We start from the raw sequence: 17,109 nt of genomic DNA, 5'->3' as shown, positions 1-17,109 counted from the left end.
GTTCCTGAGCTTTCCTTAAAGTATTTTTTGGGCCACTTTCATCTTTGCAGCTTGGGTTTGTAGTGTACTAATTACTACAGTTGACTGTCACTTTTAGGCTCCTGTCCTGTTCTGAACATTTATTCTTCTCTTACAGTCCTTGCTGGCTTGCTAGGAGACTTTGGGTACCTTCCTTTGTTAGCTGACACATTTCCCCCCCCATGGTTCCTAAAGCTCGTTTTGTTTTCTGCAACACACGCAAGGATTACATAAAGTATTTCCTGCAACTAAAACACAAATAGATATGCTGACTTCTTTGGCTCTCTCCATGGAAGTGAGTTCTTAATATGCCCTAACATGAAGTTTTTGTAAAGTCATCATTTAAGAACACAAGGGCCAAAAAAAAAAAAAGTTCATCCACATTTCATTCAGCATTTCCCAAGAAGAAACTTATTTATATGGTTGATTTTTTTTTTTTTTTTTTTTTTTTTTTTTTTTTTTTTTTGGCACACTTCCTTGACTTCAAGCTATGAAAACCCTTTTTTACTCTGTTTAATCCCTGGCCTGTGGACAAGAAGGACCGATTTCACAATACAGTCCTATCACTAAGAAATACTAACTGAAAGTTTCATATGCTGAAATGCTCAGAAGAAAATGAAGTGTTATTTAAATAAATATTCTGTTTCAAAAGAAAGCAAGACAGCACGTTTAAATGGGATTTCTTTTCTTTTCTTTCTTTTTTTTTTTTTTTTGAAGCAGGTATTGTTCTTCAGTCATATTTGGGGTGGGTCATATAAAAAAATGAATCTCTTTGTGGTTCAGGCTCTGTCCTTACCCTCTCTTTCTCCCTGGGAGGGGGTGCTGGCAGCTTAGGCACTCAACCTGCGTCCCTGTTTACCCTTGTTTGGATATGTGTTACTAGGTGCCTACTCTTGGCTATGATTTCTAGTGCCTGGGTGGTTTTACCTCAGCATTACAGTGAGCAGGAATGCAACCAGGAGGCTTTAGGCCTGGGAGCTAGGGTGATAAGGTTTAACACGCCAAGGGGATCAGAAAAATACTGCTTCTACGGTGACTCCAAGGTAACAACAAGAGGCAATGCAGGATAGGGCTTTTCCTCTTAGGTCTTTAAGCATTTTAACCGTATTTTCCAGTTCTAAACCAGGTGATCCCAAGGGACAATACCCCCCCCCCCCCGAAGAAAACTGAGCATTAAGAAAAGATTTCCTCACATGTGACTGGACAGATCTGCACAGCTGTATGGACTCCCTTTAGAACCACGAGGAGCTGCTTCCTAATCCACGGGCCATTTGGGAGAGGGGGGAAATGCTTCCTTTTGGTTTCTGTGTGTGGTCTCTCAGAGAAGAACCACACACTATGTCTAGAACTTAGGGGAAGCTTTGTGGTTCTTCGTTTAACTATGGCTCCCAGACAAACATCCCCTCAGTTTTGGCCAGAAACCCCATATTAAAAACAACTTCCATAAACTCGAATTCCTACGAATCTCTTATAAGGACAAGGGAAATTATAGTCATCTAATGATAAAGCTTGAAATGTTGTTTCCTTTTTGTTTCTAGTACCCTTGTGAAGTTGTTTCTGGTGTTATTATGTTCAATAAGAATTTTATCCTGGAATTTCAATGTTTTAATCATATTCATTTTCCCTCCCCCACCTTCCCCCAGATCTACCCAACTTCCTATTCCCCCTCTCTCTCTCCCCCCACCCCTCGTCCTTGAAATTCAATTTATGCAGTCCAAATACACTTGAATGTGGAGCCTACTCTAGAGCGGGGCCCACCTACCATAGGCCAGAACCTTAAAGAAAACTGACTCTTTCATTTCCAGAAGCTGTCAGTGGCCAACACCTTGGGCGTTTTGACATGTATTATTTTAAAACCCCTTTAAACTTAAATCTCCTCATCCCAAAGATAAGAAAAAGGACAGGCATTGTGTTCTAAGGTTTTATGCCCAGCACTTAGGAGACAGAGTCAGGCAGCTCTTTGTGAATTTTAAGCTAGTCAGCTGTATCGTGAGATCTTGTTTAAACAAACGACAACAAAACGCCAGAGAGAGAGAGAGAGAGAGAGAGAGAGAGAGAGAGAGAGAGAGAGACAGAGAGACAGAGAGAGACAGGGACACAGAGAGAGACAGAGTGTCAGGAAATAATAGTATAAATGCACTATATTTTGGAAACAAACTTTTATTTAAAGTAGCTAGATTATCAAAATGATTAATAAATAGAGTTTTCGATTACAAAATTGCCGCATGCCACATTTGTATCGCCAGAACTTAGCATGCGGCTAGAAGGGCTTTCAAAAGTGGTTGTGCTTTCCTTCTGATATGAAGTAGTATCTCATGTTGGTTTTCTCTCCCTTCCCATGGGCCCCTCTTCTCTCGGAGCAGTATTCCACTGAGCTGAAGAAGCTGTATTGCCAGATTGCAAAGACCTGTCCCATCCAGATCAAGGTGATGACCCCACCCCCACAGGGCGCCGTCATCCGGGCCATGCCTGTCTACAAGAAAGCCGAGCATGTCACCGAGGTTGTGAAACGGTGCCCTAACCACGAGCTGAGCCGCGAGTTCAATGAGGGTAAGAACAGAGTGTGTGTGTGTGTGGGGGGGGGGGGATTGTTTCTGAGATTCTGTTACTCTCCAATCAAGTTCTTCAATGGTAAAGAAGCTAATTCTCATTTCAGGCTAAAAATCATGGTAAATAAGTTTGTGGCCTTCACAGTAATTGAACTACTGAGTAATTTCCTTTTCCGAAAGTGAGGCTGTAAGCGGACTAGCACGGGGGTCGTTATGTCTGTCACAGCCTTTGAGCTGGGTGCCTTTCCCAGAGTGATCTCTTCAGTTAGAGGAATCAGAGGCTAGGGAAGGCCAAGAGAAGGATCATGAAAGAATCTATATAATGAGGACATGGAAAAGCAAGAGGAGAAACGAAAAATAGAAATTGAGCAGGCAAACAACGGATAAATTAAAAGAGAGAGGAAATGGATAGTGGGAGACAGGCAGGTGTCTGGGAGGGGTCTTGAGGGTCCCTCATATTCTGTGTTCCTGTATCATCTATACCAGTCTTCTGAGCCCCAAAGCCAACCAGTGTTCCCGAAGAGGTGAGAGCTTCCAAGGGTCAGAGTATAGAGTATATCTTGCACAGTGTTTCCTTGAATGGATCGAAAGCAAACAAGACTAGAGGCAGAAAGGAATCCTCAGAGTATTAGAAGTGCAGGAAGGGTTGGAAGTTAAAATGATTCCCAGAAAATACTGAAAGCAGAAATGTTAGGAAGGAGAAGGAAAGTATGAATCTAGGACACTGACGAGACTCCATGAGCTTCTCATGGAAGAAGAGAAAGGTAGAGATTTAGAAGACAAAAAAGCAGCAAAACATCTCTGACCAATCTACACATTAATTTCTAGTTTAGTCTACATGGCTGCATTGTCCACATGTTTGTGTCTTGCTTTGTGGTAAACAGCATACCGTATAGAATATACCATACACACAGATTTCATCCTCAGTTTGCCTAAATGTCTGGGTCCCATCAAAATGACAATACTTCAGAGGTTTCCTCAATTTTTTCACACAATATTGTTTTAATCAAAATAAACAGTGCAGTAGTGACTCTGTTGGCGTTCTTAGCCTTTCAGTTTTATTGAATAGTTTTCATAGACTGAACATCATAGCCAAAGGGTAAAGACACCTTTATAGTCCCTTACAACATTTTCCTATAGAGTGTTACCAAGATCAGAATTTTAAGACTGTGCCTGGGCTTTTTGTAAAACCTGAGTTCTTTTCTTATCTCCAACTTGGGCCTCTTTGAGCACAGTAAAGCCAGAGAGTCTCTTCTCTTTATAACTAAATCTAGGTCTAAAGATGGACCGGAGAAAAAAGGTAAAGATAAACAGTACTTGTCATTTCCTGGTATTCAGCTTGTCTTGTCTCAGTGGTGGGGCTTGAACCCAGGGCCCTGTGTTTGGCAGGCATGTGTTTGATCGCTGCCATATGCTCAGCCATTTTCTTCTGCTTCTCATTCAGTATGCTCGCCAATAAGTCTTAGATGTATTTGTTTGTTGCCCATTTTGCAAGGGAAGAAGGAAAACTAGTGGATGATGTCAGAGGTGTGGCATGGCATTCTATGGGAGCTTGAATGGATAACGTTGGGTGCCAGAGCATAGACCCATTGCCTAGACGCTGATCCTCATAAAGCTCTTTGTGTTGTTGTAAAGTGCCAGGTGTCATCTATGATACACACTGGCCACAAGGGTGTCTTTGCTCGAGGATATGGGTTTCCTTTGTGACACTAGACAGCTTCTTAGGCCACCATCATTGGCTTCCATGACATTTCATTTCATACTCTTGATTATAGGGTGTGTAAGCTAACTAGTCTGTCCTCTTATGGCCCACAGGACAGATTGCCCCTCCTAGTCATCTGATTCGAGTAGAAGGGAACAGCCATGCCCAGTACGTAGAAGATCCTATCACGGGAAGGCAGAGTGTGCTGGTCCCCTATGAGCCACCACAGGTAAGCAGGCAAGCAGGACAGAGGCAGACCTGCAGCTGGGCTAGCAGGGTAGAGGACATAGCACACATTTGGTCACATGTGGGATCTAGCATTTATCACCGTGTTCACCCTTGTCACCAAATACTTGCAAAGCATTCTTTTCATATCTCTAGTTCCCATGTCACCCGCTTAAAGATCCTAAATACAGGACTGGAGAGGTGGCTCAGCAGTTAAGAGTACTCACTGTTTTCCAAAGGACCTTGTTCTATTTGCAACCCCACCCCAACACACATGGGTCCTCACAACTGCCCGCAACTCCAGTTCCAGAGGACTTGATATCCTCTTATCCTCTGCCCTGTGGGGACACTATACATACATACATACACACACACACACACACACACACACACACACACTGTACATATATCGTGCAAAATGCCCATACATATAAAAAAGTGAATAAATCTCCTTTTAAAATCTTTCACTTAAAAAGCACTGAGTTAGCATGGGAATGGGGCTCTGACTGTGCTGCCCTCCTCAAAGCAGAAAGCAATGGTGCAAGCCAGTTTTATATGAAGCATGCTTTGATCTAGATGGTAGGGGATTGGGGATTGGTAGTGCATGCAAACAAATGCTAGATGTGTGTGGTTTTTTTTTTTTTTTTTTATAGTAGATTGTAAATGGGAGAAGCAATAACACATTGTTTAGCTGAAGTTTGCCTGAACAGATGGTACATTTACAAATGTGTGTGAAACAGAATAGACCCATGCATCATAGACAGTAGTCATTGGACTACAGGAATGACAGAGTTGCTCTGCTGTGGCCTAGCTAGCTATGGGCTCTTTGGCATGTGACTCACCCTCTCTGGGTTACAAATGCCTTGTCTATAAAATGAACAACTTAGTTGAATTAATTCTGAGGAAGTTCTAGCTGTAGGATATTCTTCATGAAGAATGTGCGTTCAAACCTATGTAATCTCATTTCGTCTTCAATAAGAAGATATCCCCAGAGAATTGCTGCTAATTCGGGCACTTTTAGAAAAATCTCTCCTTTTCTAGAGGGAGCTATGTAGTATAGACTGAAGTGAGTAAATTGGGTGAGGTTTCGAAAGAGCAGGGTCAAAGAGCAGTGAGCCGGTGTTACCCATCTTGCCCATGTTGTTCCCATGTTAGAAACATTCTTTTGAAGCTTTCTAGAAAGCAAGACAAAGACAGCTCTCCAGGGGATTTTACAGCATTCCTTCCTAGAAGGAAGCTTGGCATGTAAAGGAGCGTGCTTGAGGGCAGAGCTGAGAGCATGTTACATGTTACATCATGTATGCACATACATGTTTCTTTTTCTCCTGCCTCAGGTTGGCACTGAATTCACAACAGTCCTCTACAATTTCATGTGTAACAGCAGCTGTGTCGGAGGAATGAACCGCCGTCCGATTTTAATCATTGTTACCCTGGAAACCAGAGAGTAAGTGGCCATGAGGAGAACTGAACTCATTACCAGCCAGAGCCTGAGGACCAAGTGGAATCTGCTTTGTTTTGTTTTGTTTTTTTTTACTACCTTTGCCATAGAAAGAGAAGGCCCGGATCCAGTGCTTTGAGCTGCAAATCCGCTTTAAACACCAAAAGATCCGAGAAAGTGGAGACAGGGAAGTGGGGAGGGCTTGGAGGGGTGTGTGTGTGTCAGAGGAGGGGGCAAAAAAGGAGCCAAGTGAGGCACGCCAGTCACTTCAGACTGAAATTCTTGCCTTTTGACTGGAATTGTTTTGGATAGACAGTGTTTGTTTTCAGGTGGCCCCAAGGCATTTAGCAGTTTCCTTGAGCAGTCTGAGCTGCCTGAGGGGGATTTGATCCAAGGACATCCCCTGGCTTAACTCAAGTTTCCTTCAAAATATGTAGCTAAATACAGCTGTTCAGCTAATGGCTTGGAGGTTCTTTGCAGAAGAAATGGAATGTTCTTTATTCACATTGCTTGTGGTACTCAAGCACTTTCCTGTTTTGCCTGGCGCTTTGGGGGTGCTTGTTCTGAACAGCTATGCTGAAAGGTGGGGGGGGGGCAGGAGGTGCCCATAAGATGGTCAGCGCGGAAGGAAAAATTCGTGAAAGGAAAAAATTCGTGATGAGCTCCAGGGAACCTCGACATCTGTAACTTTAACCTGTTCCTCTTCTTCTCTAATTTCCAGTGGGCAAGTCCTGGGCCGACGGTGCTTTGAGGCCCGGATCTGTGCTTGCCCGGGAAGAGACCGGAAGGCAGATGAGGACAGCATCAGGAAGCAGCAAGTATCGGACGGTGCAAAGAACGGCGATGGTACGAAGCGCCGTAAGTAGATGTAGTGGCCAGGTCGGGCAGGCTCGAGTCTTCTCCAGATGTAGGACTCTGCACATGATATTAGGAAGGCTGCGTGAGGAAAACTGAGGCTCGGCAACAAAAATTACATACATACACGGTCAGAGGTCACACAGCAAGTAGGATAGCCAGAAGTGGACCCACTCCAGCTTGCTTAAGCTACAAACTTAGTCGGAGGTCTAGGTAGAAGATTCCTCCGAACCTGACTTCCACCCAGCAACAGCAACAGCAACATCTGGAAAGCCAGGCTCGCTCCAGACTTGTTGCATTAGAAACATCCAGTGCTTTGTTTTGTAAGCCCTCCACCTGGGTCAAATGCTACCTAAAGCTCCAGGCATTGATTTATCTCTCAGCTATTAAGGGTGAAGCTAAAATGGCACCTGCTCTCCTAGAAACTCTTAAGGAGAGAACACATTTCCTTAGTCATAGTCCAGGGACACACAGATGTGGTTTTACTGAGCCTTGTAGTCACATGTTAAACAGAATGAGGTCTCCGATGCCTTATCATCTGTTTTAAACCTGGATTCGAACTAATTGAATTTTTAAATGGGTATTTCATGAAACGCAAAGTCCAAAATTCTGGAAGCAGAGATGCCCCCACTGGAGAAAGTTCGAGTGACCCACGGAGTATGCCTCCACCACAGTAACTCCAACAGGGTCCTGAAGGCCACTGGCTACCTCTGCAGAGCACTGCTTCCCGTGTGCTGCTGACTTGTAGAGAAATAACCCAGAAAGCCCTTTGCATCAATGTAAGCCTAATGAGATGGCAGTAAGCTTGTTTGGGTTTTTTTTTTTTTAAAAAAAAAAAAAAAAACAAATACAAAAGATTCCACTCCCTACCCCATCCTGACTTGGAAATCTAAATCAGGCTGGAAGCATTGTGCTCAGTTCGACTCTCTCCCTGGTCCATGTTCTGGAATTCCAGACACAGACTGTGATGCATAGTTTTCATCAAGAAATTTGAACTATATACTTCTTTCATAAGGAGGCCTTATCTTATAATCTATTAGTATTCAGGTGAATTAAAACGTGAATTGCTCTTTCCTCATACAGCTCAAATGTGTCACACGGACATGTTCATGTTCTGACTTTGTTTTTGTACCTGTGGCTGGCAGAGAGCAAGGGCCCACACCACCTCAGCTTCTCTCTCCCTAAACACTCGGTGGTGTATAGTAAGCACGGAATGTCGGAATGTGGTGGAAAGATCATTTTCAGAACTCGATCATGATCAATTATATATTCTAATTTTAAAACCTTAGCGGTTTATCACTTGTTAATTCTGCCATTTCTCCTGTTTTATTATCACAAACACAGCCCCTGCACCACACATTTAACTCTAAAACATAAATTTTAAAGTCAATTAATTCATTTGTTTGTTTAAATCCCAAATGCTGTTCCCCTTTCTTCTCCCTCCCTCACCAAGTCCCCCTCTCTCTCCCCCTCCCCCCTCTACTGAGAAGTTGGGGACCCCCTACCCCCATATCCCCCATCCTGGCAGATCAGGTCTCTGCCGGTTGAGGCACATCCTCTCCCACTGAAACGTTTTTAAAAAGCAAAAAATAAAAAGAGCTTTTCCTTTTTTGTAACAGCTTTTCATAGACACATTCAGGTAGCGTGTGGACAGGAAGCCACTCCACATCCTTTTTAAAGGTCTTTTCCAGCCCTCCTCTACCTTCTTACTTTATATAAAAGCAATTAGCATCGACTCGACTCAATGGTACTTAGCACAATTGTCCTTCATCTCACAGGTTGCTAGGCTGTTTGGATTTACTATATACCCTTAAATAATCGACTTGCCAGTCACATCACTGCGTCAGTAACTCCCCAGGGTGAAACGTGTGTTTCCCTTCCTGCAGCTTTCCGTCAGAATACACACGGAATCCAGATGACTTCCATCAAGAAACGGAGATCCCCAGATGACGAGCTGCTCTACCTCCCAGTGAGTCATCCTCCTAGCCTCCGTTTGGCCTTCCTTGAATGTGCATTTATTAGACGGTCATCGGCCCGGTAGCCTGGAGCAAAAGGGAAAAAACTCTCACCCAGCTGGAGCTAGAACAACAGAGTAACTTAGATGACATATAGGTTGGGAGCTTGTGAACAACAGCCACATGTGTCTCCCAGTGCTGAAGGCTGGGAGTCCAAGGTCAAGTTGCCCCTGATGAGGGCCTCCTCCTGGAATGCTGCCCTCATCTCTGTTGTCTTTCTCAGGGTAGAAACCTCTCTTTGGCAATTGTTTACAAACACACTAATTTCATCCTCCAGGGCTCTGCCTTCACAAGCTCAGCAACCCGCTACGACTTTGGAATATAGGGGTTAAACATAGGAAACAGAGACAAGGAAACATAGTGCTATGGCAGAAGAATGTATAAAGTAAAGCAAAGAGGTTTTTCTTAGCAAAACCTGAAGCGATCCTGTCTCCTGGAATATGCGCATATTATGACTTTATCTATTTACTCTCCCATTCTGTCAAGGCTACCCCCATAATAGCACTTTTTATATTTTATATTTAATCATGTTCAATCAAATAATTAAAGTTAATTCACATGTTATTATTTGTGAGGGGTAGAACTTTTTGACACGGCCTTGTCATTCCTGAATTTTTGTCACACGTGGTTTGCAGAGTGGGCACTCCAGCAATTTGCTAATCACTTTCTGAGGTGCTATTCACCTTCTGGGGTGCACTGTGGTTATCTGACACATGACAACCACATGTAACAAGCAGTATACTCAGAGCAATCAGCACATCCATCTCTTCAAGCATTAATCATATCTAAGTGCAGGGAACACTTGTCTTCTCCTAGGGAGGGTTTATAAAGCCACCAAGCAAGGCAGAATCTACAGTCATATGTGAAGAGCCAGGAGGCTTGGCCCAGTTCTTACACAGGACCCTTTGATATCACAAGGCCAAGACCGAGGTCACTTTAGTAGACTATGGTTAGAGTTGGTTGAGTTCTTACTGCACTGGGTCTTTGCCATCTGCACTGCCCATTACTCTTCTTCTTAAACTTTGTAAAATACTGGTAACCAGTGCAGCCCAGATGCCATCCACGCTCACACAGGCAGCAGTGCCAGAAGAAGTGGCTGAGCTGCGATTGGAGCTTAGGCTGCTCAGCAGGTCTGGGTGTGCATGCTTCCTCCCCAGCCTTCCCAGTCCTGGCCCCCAGGGAAACCAGCTGAGGTTCTCAGTCTTGTTTCTAAAGCTCCATATAGAAACTGAATTGTGACCCTTGGGTGAAGCATTGCTCCTGCTATACCAGTATTTTATAGACATCCCAGTGTGTGCTTGAAGGAGCTACTATGATAAACTGAATGTAAAAGTAATGAAAATTTAAACAAAATGGAGCTTATAATATGGAAAAAAAAAAACAGTGGAATTAATTCATTGAATGACCAATAGCCTGGATCCTGAGCAATAAGAAGGAAGTATGAAGCACCTTTTATCTTAAAAGCATTGACCTTCTCCTGAGAACCTAGTTACGAGGTAATGAAATCCACGGTAGAGCAAGGCTAAGGAAACGCGAGGGAAGGAACTAACTTGGAGAGGAAAGGCTCCAAATTAGGGTGGGCTTCTTAGAGGAAAGAGGAGAGCAAAGCTCACAACCACAGCAAAGAACCCGGGCGAGGTCCATCCTTCGTGCTCAGGCCAATGAGTAGGTGCAGCACAAAGGTGCCTCAGGTCCAGAATGTGTTGAGCACTTACTCTGAGGGCCCCGACAGTTCCCATGTAAGCTGCTGGTTTCATCCTATTTCAGCCTTCTCTTCCTTTTGAAGGAAGCTATCTTCAAAAGAGAGGCACACTTCATTCCTCCTGAAACCCTTTGTCATTCCAAAGACAGCTTATTTATTCTTCATGGCGGTTAAGTTTTATAAAATTGTAGTTGAAATGGAACCTCTGCTCTTAACAGAAAGGTAGTGTTGGCTTCCTATGAATCTCGGGTCGCAGCATGTCACTAGATGGACAGCCAGCCTTGTTTGGGGCATGTTTTTGTTTAAAGATGTCTTGTCCAATATGTGTTGTGGGTAGTAGGTTCATCCGTTCTGAGCTTATAGTCAACAGCACGTTGACTCATTCCTAGATAAGGTTTGTCTAACACCAGCACCTTCTCTGAATGGTATACAGCACTGCATCTTCACCAATAAAAACAGAACATAGCCTTTTAGTTTGGAGCCCATTGTAAACAACAAAGTGATCAATAAAGACCATGAAAAAATATGAACTATTATAGAAGTAACTCAACTAGCAAAGAATGCTAGTTCACTGTGTGAGAACTGAAACAGGAGCAATAAGTTCTCCTTGTTCACCTTCATCTCTGCCTGTATGCCTATAACTGAAATGTGTCAGCCATATTGACATTCATGTTACAAATATGCATTCATGAGTCAGTGCATTTACCCATACGGGATCCTCGAATAATGGGAGTTGGCTGACCTTTGGCTCTTCATCTTCTTTCTTTTCTGGTTTTTACGTAGGTGAGAGGTCGTGAGACTTATGAAATGTTGCTGAAGATCAAGGAGTCGCTGGAGCTCATGCAGTACCTCCCTCAGCACACGATTGAAACATACAGGCAGCAGCAACAGCAGCAGCACCAGCACCTACTTCAGAAACAGTGAGTGTGTCACCGTCCTTTCAGAAGGCATGAACAAGGGTGACTGTTTGTCTTCATCAGCAGTAGGTTAATGACAGACACCATGAGACTACATATAGTCCATAATAGTTTAGACATGCTGGCTTGGCACTTTTTTCAGATTTCACCTCCTGTGTGTCTTATAAACATTCATTTGTGTTCTATTATGAGCCCCAGACTCATACTAATACTTACTAATGCTCTATTCTAACAATGTCTATTTCAACACCCTTCACTCATCTCAGAAGATTGGCTCTGTATCTTCTAGAATATACTCAATCCCATTTGGGGTGCCTACTTAGATAAAGAATATCAATGAGGTTTTCCTACAAGGTGATGCCTGCTGTGTTGACAAGGATTCTGAGACCTAGCCCTGTTCCTTGAAGTATGTCCCAGTGAGGGGCACAGCAATATCAGGATTCTAAGTTTTAGCACCTTTGCTTTTAACTGTCTTTCAGCAATACACTTTCAAATAAATGGAAAAGACTTTTCAACCCCATTAGCATATGCATACAATGTATTCATATGTTAAGTTTTACCTCCTTCATTGAAGCTTTGATGATGTTAATTGTTTTGTGGCTAACAAGAAGTGGATAGCAGATTAGCCAATCAGAGCCCTGCTTATTCTTATCTTTAAGCCAATCAGAGCCCTGCTTATTCTTATCTTTAAGCCAATCAGAGCCCTGCTTATTCTTATTTTTTGCTGCTTAAGTACAATCACTTGGGAGTTTACTACATTGTATATCAGTTCAGGTGTTGCCAGAGAGTCTCAGGAGATAAATGTCTATATTACAGTTTTGATCCACTGGAGAAATTTCAAACACTCAACATTTCAGCTTAAAAAGAAATGATATCAATAATAACCTTGATTTAGAACAAAGTTTTGTTTTTTAAGTTACAGTGGTAATTTATTCTAATCATCAGAAGGTTTGACTGAAGAGAACCTTTAAAATAGAAATGCAAATAAAAGATCAATAATGGTTATGTTCTGATGTTATTGACTACTACTGTGAAAGGGGCTCCTAACTCTCCTCTTTTCATCAATACCAACTTTGCTAAGGAAGCAGACTGCATCTCTAGTAGTCATAGGCAACTTCTGGGTAGTGAGAAGAAGATGATTCAGAAATGAGTGTGCCCTTATTTCAACTCAAAGCTGTTGAGCATTTAAGACACTTTCTGACTAGAAAAAATTCTTATCACATCTAACATTAAAGTTTTACACCTGGTAGGTACTATGTGTACTGAAGACCAACCATAAAAAGTAAATTGAGTGGTGTCTCAGAAACATCAGAAGAAACAGAATTCTCACTGGTGATCATAAGGATTCTTTTGTATATCTGACACCAACAATTGTTACTATATTCAAGTCTAAGAGTGGATTTAGTTCATACAAAAGGGATCGAAGGAATACAAAGCAGAAACGTAGAAACTGGGGTGGGGCTGGGGTGGAAGATGGAGGAGTTCTGTCCTCTGACAAGTAGGTCATAGATTACTTTCTGTTCCTTCTCACAAACTGATCCCACCATCCTGACACCGGTAGGATTACATTATGTGTTAATGTGCTGTGTTGAGCTAGTTCTGAGTCTTCAGCCCTGGACTTAGTTTTTCTAGTTAATGAAAAAGAACCGTCTAGCCCAGGGATTGGTAACCATTTTTTCCTTTTCCTGTAAAGTGTGAGAATTATGTATTTTAGGCCTCTTGGTGCAGATGATCTCTTATAACTGATCAGTTTTATGGTTGTATCAGAACACTAGTAGATGCTAAATGAATGAGAGTGTCTGTCACATGAGTACCTTATTCTGGAGACTGATCCTTATATTTTATATCATTTCTCATGTCATGACTGTTACCTCCTCCATATTTAAAAGTGGAAAACCATTAGAAGCTCATGAGCCATGTTACACAGCTTGCCAAATACTTTTGCAGATAAATATATTGTTCATTTTCTAGTGTTCATTGAAATGAAATTTCTCTTTCCTAGGTTCATCAGAAAGCATATATATATATATGTATATATATATATGAAAAAATATAAGAATTCTAAAGTCAGTATCTGACAGCAGCAGCCTTCAACTGAAAGCTTCTTTTGTCCTATAAAATCTAATTTCTGCTTAGATAGTTAATGGCTTATAGTGTTGCAACCATTTTATCAGAGCACATTATAACACCCGACTTTCAAATGGAGATAACAAGAATATGGCTCCTGTCTTCCTGTAGTTTGAACCAACAGGTGACTTCCAAACCAAATACCTTTGGACTATTAAGAAAGCTTTGCAGGTTTCAAGACTGTATAGATCAATGTGGCCATTTAAGGAAGCTTTGGTAAATTAAAGGAGAAAGGAAATAACCTACTATCTTTGTTTTACAGACTTCATTAAAAAAAAAAAAACTGGCTTAATTCTGGTCAGGGGCTCATGCTATCTGTGTTGGTATACACTGTGTAGATGAAAATACAGATCTGTATCTCTGTGTCAGGACTTTTCTACAGGTAGCAGATTGGTTGGTTTGAATTGCTCCAAGGGAAGTTATAATTATAATTATAATTATAATTATTATCTATTCTTTATGGAGTGATCTATTCCATGTCAGAAGAAAATGTATGGCGAAAGTTGTGCTAGCGAAATAGTCTAAAAATGTTTAGGGACTCATTAGGCGTAGCTAAAGATGAATAGTGAGAATTTAGCAGCATCCCTCCCTCCTTGGGTGTTCATTTGAAACAATCCTGTGCATGGTTTTGAGTTGGTGTATCCCAGCTGCAATAGCCTGTGCATGGAACACTAACAGACCCCAGAAGGAAATCTTAGCTAAATACAGGTGTTTGGTGCAATTACCCCTTCATACCATTACACGTACCCGGTTCGTGATGATTGACATCAGTCAAGTTGCTACTGTCTTCGGCTGAGATTGTTTTTTGTTTTTTTTTTTTTTTGTTTTGTTTTTTTTTGACTTTTTTTTGTTTTTGTTTTTGTTTTCAGTTCTTTTGTTTTCATGCAAATCTCTGAGAAAAGGAATGAGTAGACAAAGAAAAATGAAAATCTAATTTCCTGGCAGTCATTTGAAAAGAATAAATCTACTTAGAAAGTTCCTATAATAGCCTGTGATTTTCTTTCTAAAACATAGTACCGATTTTATGCTGGTAAGGGATCAAAAAAAATTTTTTTAAGAATAGAATGAAAATTGGCGGGACAGCAATATGCTTCCTACATAATGGCAGTAAAGTATTTTCAGTCTAATTTCTTCTTTAAGTCTCCCATTCTGTGTTTTCTCTCTGCTTGCCTTTTACTTGTGCATGGGTTTGTTTGTTTGTTTGTTTATTTATTTATTTATCTATAATCCCTCATAGTTACCTTCATGATCATAAGCTGTATGGAAGCCAGATATTTAAATTGAGTTGCTCTGATTCAAGTCATTAGAGACATATGCAGGCTTTACACTGTTTAAGAAATGATACTTCCACTAACATGTCCGTACAGGTACAAGTTTAGACAGTTATGTTTACTAAAGCTGGAATCTGATGGGAGAGCAAATTGGATCCAATTATTGTAACTCCTATTATTATTATTATTATTAAATTTCACCCTTTTGCTGTTCTTACTGATATCAGCAGTGAAGTTTTCTGACATCTCTTTTAACAGTCCTTCATTTTTATATTAAAGACCCATGGGACTTGTATTTTTATTTGTTTTTCCCTGGAATTCATCCTTCTTGCCTCTTCTGTCCTTAGGCCAGTGTGGCTTTCTTACACTTTCGCCCAACTGTGGGTTTTCTCTGGAAAACTATATTTTGTTTTCTACAGTGTAGATTCCATTGAACCTGTAATACACCCCATGATACCCTGAGATGCCCTTCTATAGTACATCTTGATTGTAGCTCCATAGTAACAGAAGCCAGAGGATGCTGTGTCTCAGCGGCATCTTCAAGACTGCTTCGAGCCCCTCACACCAAGGCTGGGAAAATCAAGTGAGCCCACACATCAGCTAAGGCTAGAACACCTTTAGGACCAAGCTCTTTGCCAGCCTCATCTGTTCCATCATTAAGGAAGCAGAGTTTAAAGATATATCTCTTAACTGAGACTGTCTCCCCACTTCAGGTTCATGAGTGTAAGGAGAGGGTACTTTGAATATTATTAATGAATTTAGGAGAGAGAGAGAGGAAAGGGCAAAGATTTCGAACTGATATATATAAATAAAAAACACACTTCTAAATTAGATTGTAAGGTCACCCATTTTCAGAACATTTGTCGGAACTTACCAGCTCTATAGACTTGGAAGCACCAGCAACAGCAAACAACCTGCTCATCTCAGGGTCTTCAGCCCGGCAACTATAATAAACGCCGAGTATTTTGAGTTGACACAGTGTTAGTTTTGAACTTCACAGCAAGATTATTACATGTTCAGGACAGAGGTTTACTAGCTCCGAATTAGGTGGAGGAAAAATCTCAAAGGTTCATTAGGTTCTATTAAGTTACTTCTCCAAATGAGCATATCTCCTTGAAGAACTGGCCTTGTTTCTAGGTCTGAAGGTTTGAACCCACAGGATGTATAGAATCCTGCCTTAAGTGGAACACAGATGTGATCACTTGATGCTTTTCTGTCAGAGACACTCCACTCTAACCGTGCTTTACAGAGACATTCCACTCTAACCGTGCTTTACAGAGACACTCCATTCTAACCATGCTTTACAGAGACACTCCACTCTAACCATGCTTTACAGAGACACTCCACTCTAACCATGCTTTACAGAGACACTCCACTCTGACCATGCTTTACAGAGACACTCCACTCTAACCATGCCTTACCCCTCCAAGCAAAGAAAGCTGAAGCTCCCTTGATAATAACTTGCTTCCCCCGTGGTGTGTGTTCAGGCACATTTTGTTAGGAAGAAACCTACCAATTCTTGCTGCTATACTAAACTTCAGATTGGGGATTGGGGGTGGGGGAGAGAATGCCTTTGTTCCTTTGAAAGTATTAAAAAATAGGATTCAAAAAGCCTGTCAGGAAACAGTTCCCAAACAGTTCAGCAGGTTGCACAACCTTTAGCCAAATAAAAGGGCTTATTCTTGGCATCCCATAGCCTAATTGATTTCTTAATTATGCAAAAGTTGCTTTCATGAGTTTGATATATGCATTTATAGGCCAAGTTTGTGACTGGGAGGATTAAGGTATTTACCAGCTCAATCTGGGCACACACAAAATGCTCATTAATAGTTCTTTCCAGTTGCATGATGACGCAGCCCCTAACACTGATAAGATCATATTTCTTCAGACTTCAGAGTTTGGCTAGACAGTGTAGTAATGAGGCATAATAATTGGGTATGTGACATTTTTACAGAGGATCAAAGTTTATTCTTGTGTTTGTATTCCCTTTCTCAATTAATTCAGTCCAGTATACTCATGTCAAGCACCACACTAAACACTGGACCTGCCTGTCATCATAATCCTCAAGTGAGTCAGTCACCTTACGTTAAGAAATGGAGATGACTGGGCCCTCAACTAACTCTTAGACAGGACATGGGAAAGTGAGTTTTGAAAAGTAGGATTCTGATGAAGAGTGCTGATTAGCTGTCCTTGCTTTGTCTTGCACCTTCTCCACATAACTTGAGAATAGAACATTCTGGGTGGATTTAAAGGAAGATTTTTAAAGGAAAGATTTTTTTTTAAAATGGCT

The 17,109-nt window shown here is 41.5% G+C and overlaps 1 protein-coding gene across 7 annotated transcripts in view; it reads left to right on the top strand.

The window, feature by feature from the left end:
* Positions 1 to 17,109, top strand: part of TP63 (tumor protein p63) — a gene marked incomplete at both ends in the record, with an annotated part of 205,897 nt that overhangs the window by 176,371 nt on the left and 12,417 nt on the right. For 4 of the 7 annotated variants that reach the window (XM_080919389.1, XM_080919395.1, XM_080919391.1 and 1 more), the window contains 6 exons: positions 2,382 to 2,568; positions 4,383 to 4,498; positions 5,829 to 5,938; positions 6,654 to 6,790; positions 8,674 to 8,756; positions 11,288 to 11,424. In XM_080919389.1, coding sequence (XP_080775515.1) covers positions 2,382 to 2,568; positions 4,383 to 4,498; positions 5,829 to 5,938; positions 6,654 to 6,790; positions 8,674 to 8,756; positions 11,288 to 11,424 — 770 coding nt within the window. The remainder of the gene's footprint in view (positions 1 to 2,381; positions 2,569 to 4,382; positions 4,499 to 5,828; positions 5,939 to 6,653; positions 6,791 to 8,673; positions 8,757 to 11,287; positions 11,425 to 17,109) is intronic. The other 3 variants (XM_080919390.1, XM_080919392.1, XM_080919394.1) reach the window with 1 other exon arrangement.

This window comes from Micromys minutus, assembly GCF_963924665.1.
Source record: "Micromys minutus genome assembly, chromosome: 7".
NCBI classification, from domain to species: Eukaryota; Metazoa; Chordata; class Mammalia; order Rodentia; family Muridae; genus Micromys; species Micromys minutus.
This window is presented reverse-complemented; position numbering and strand designations above follow the sequence as displayed.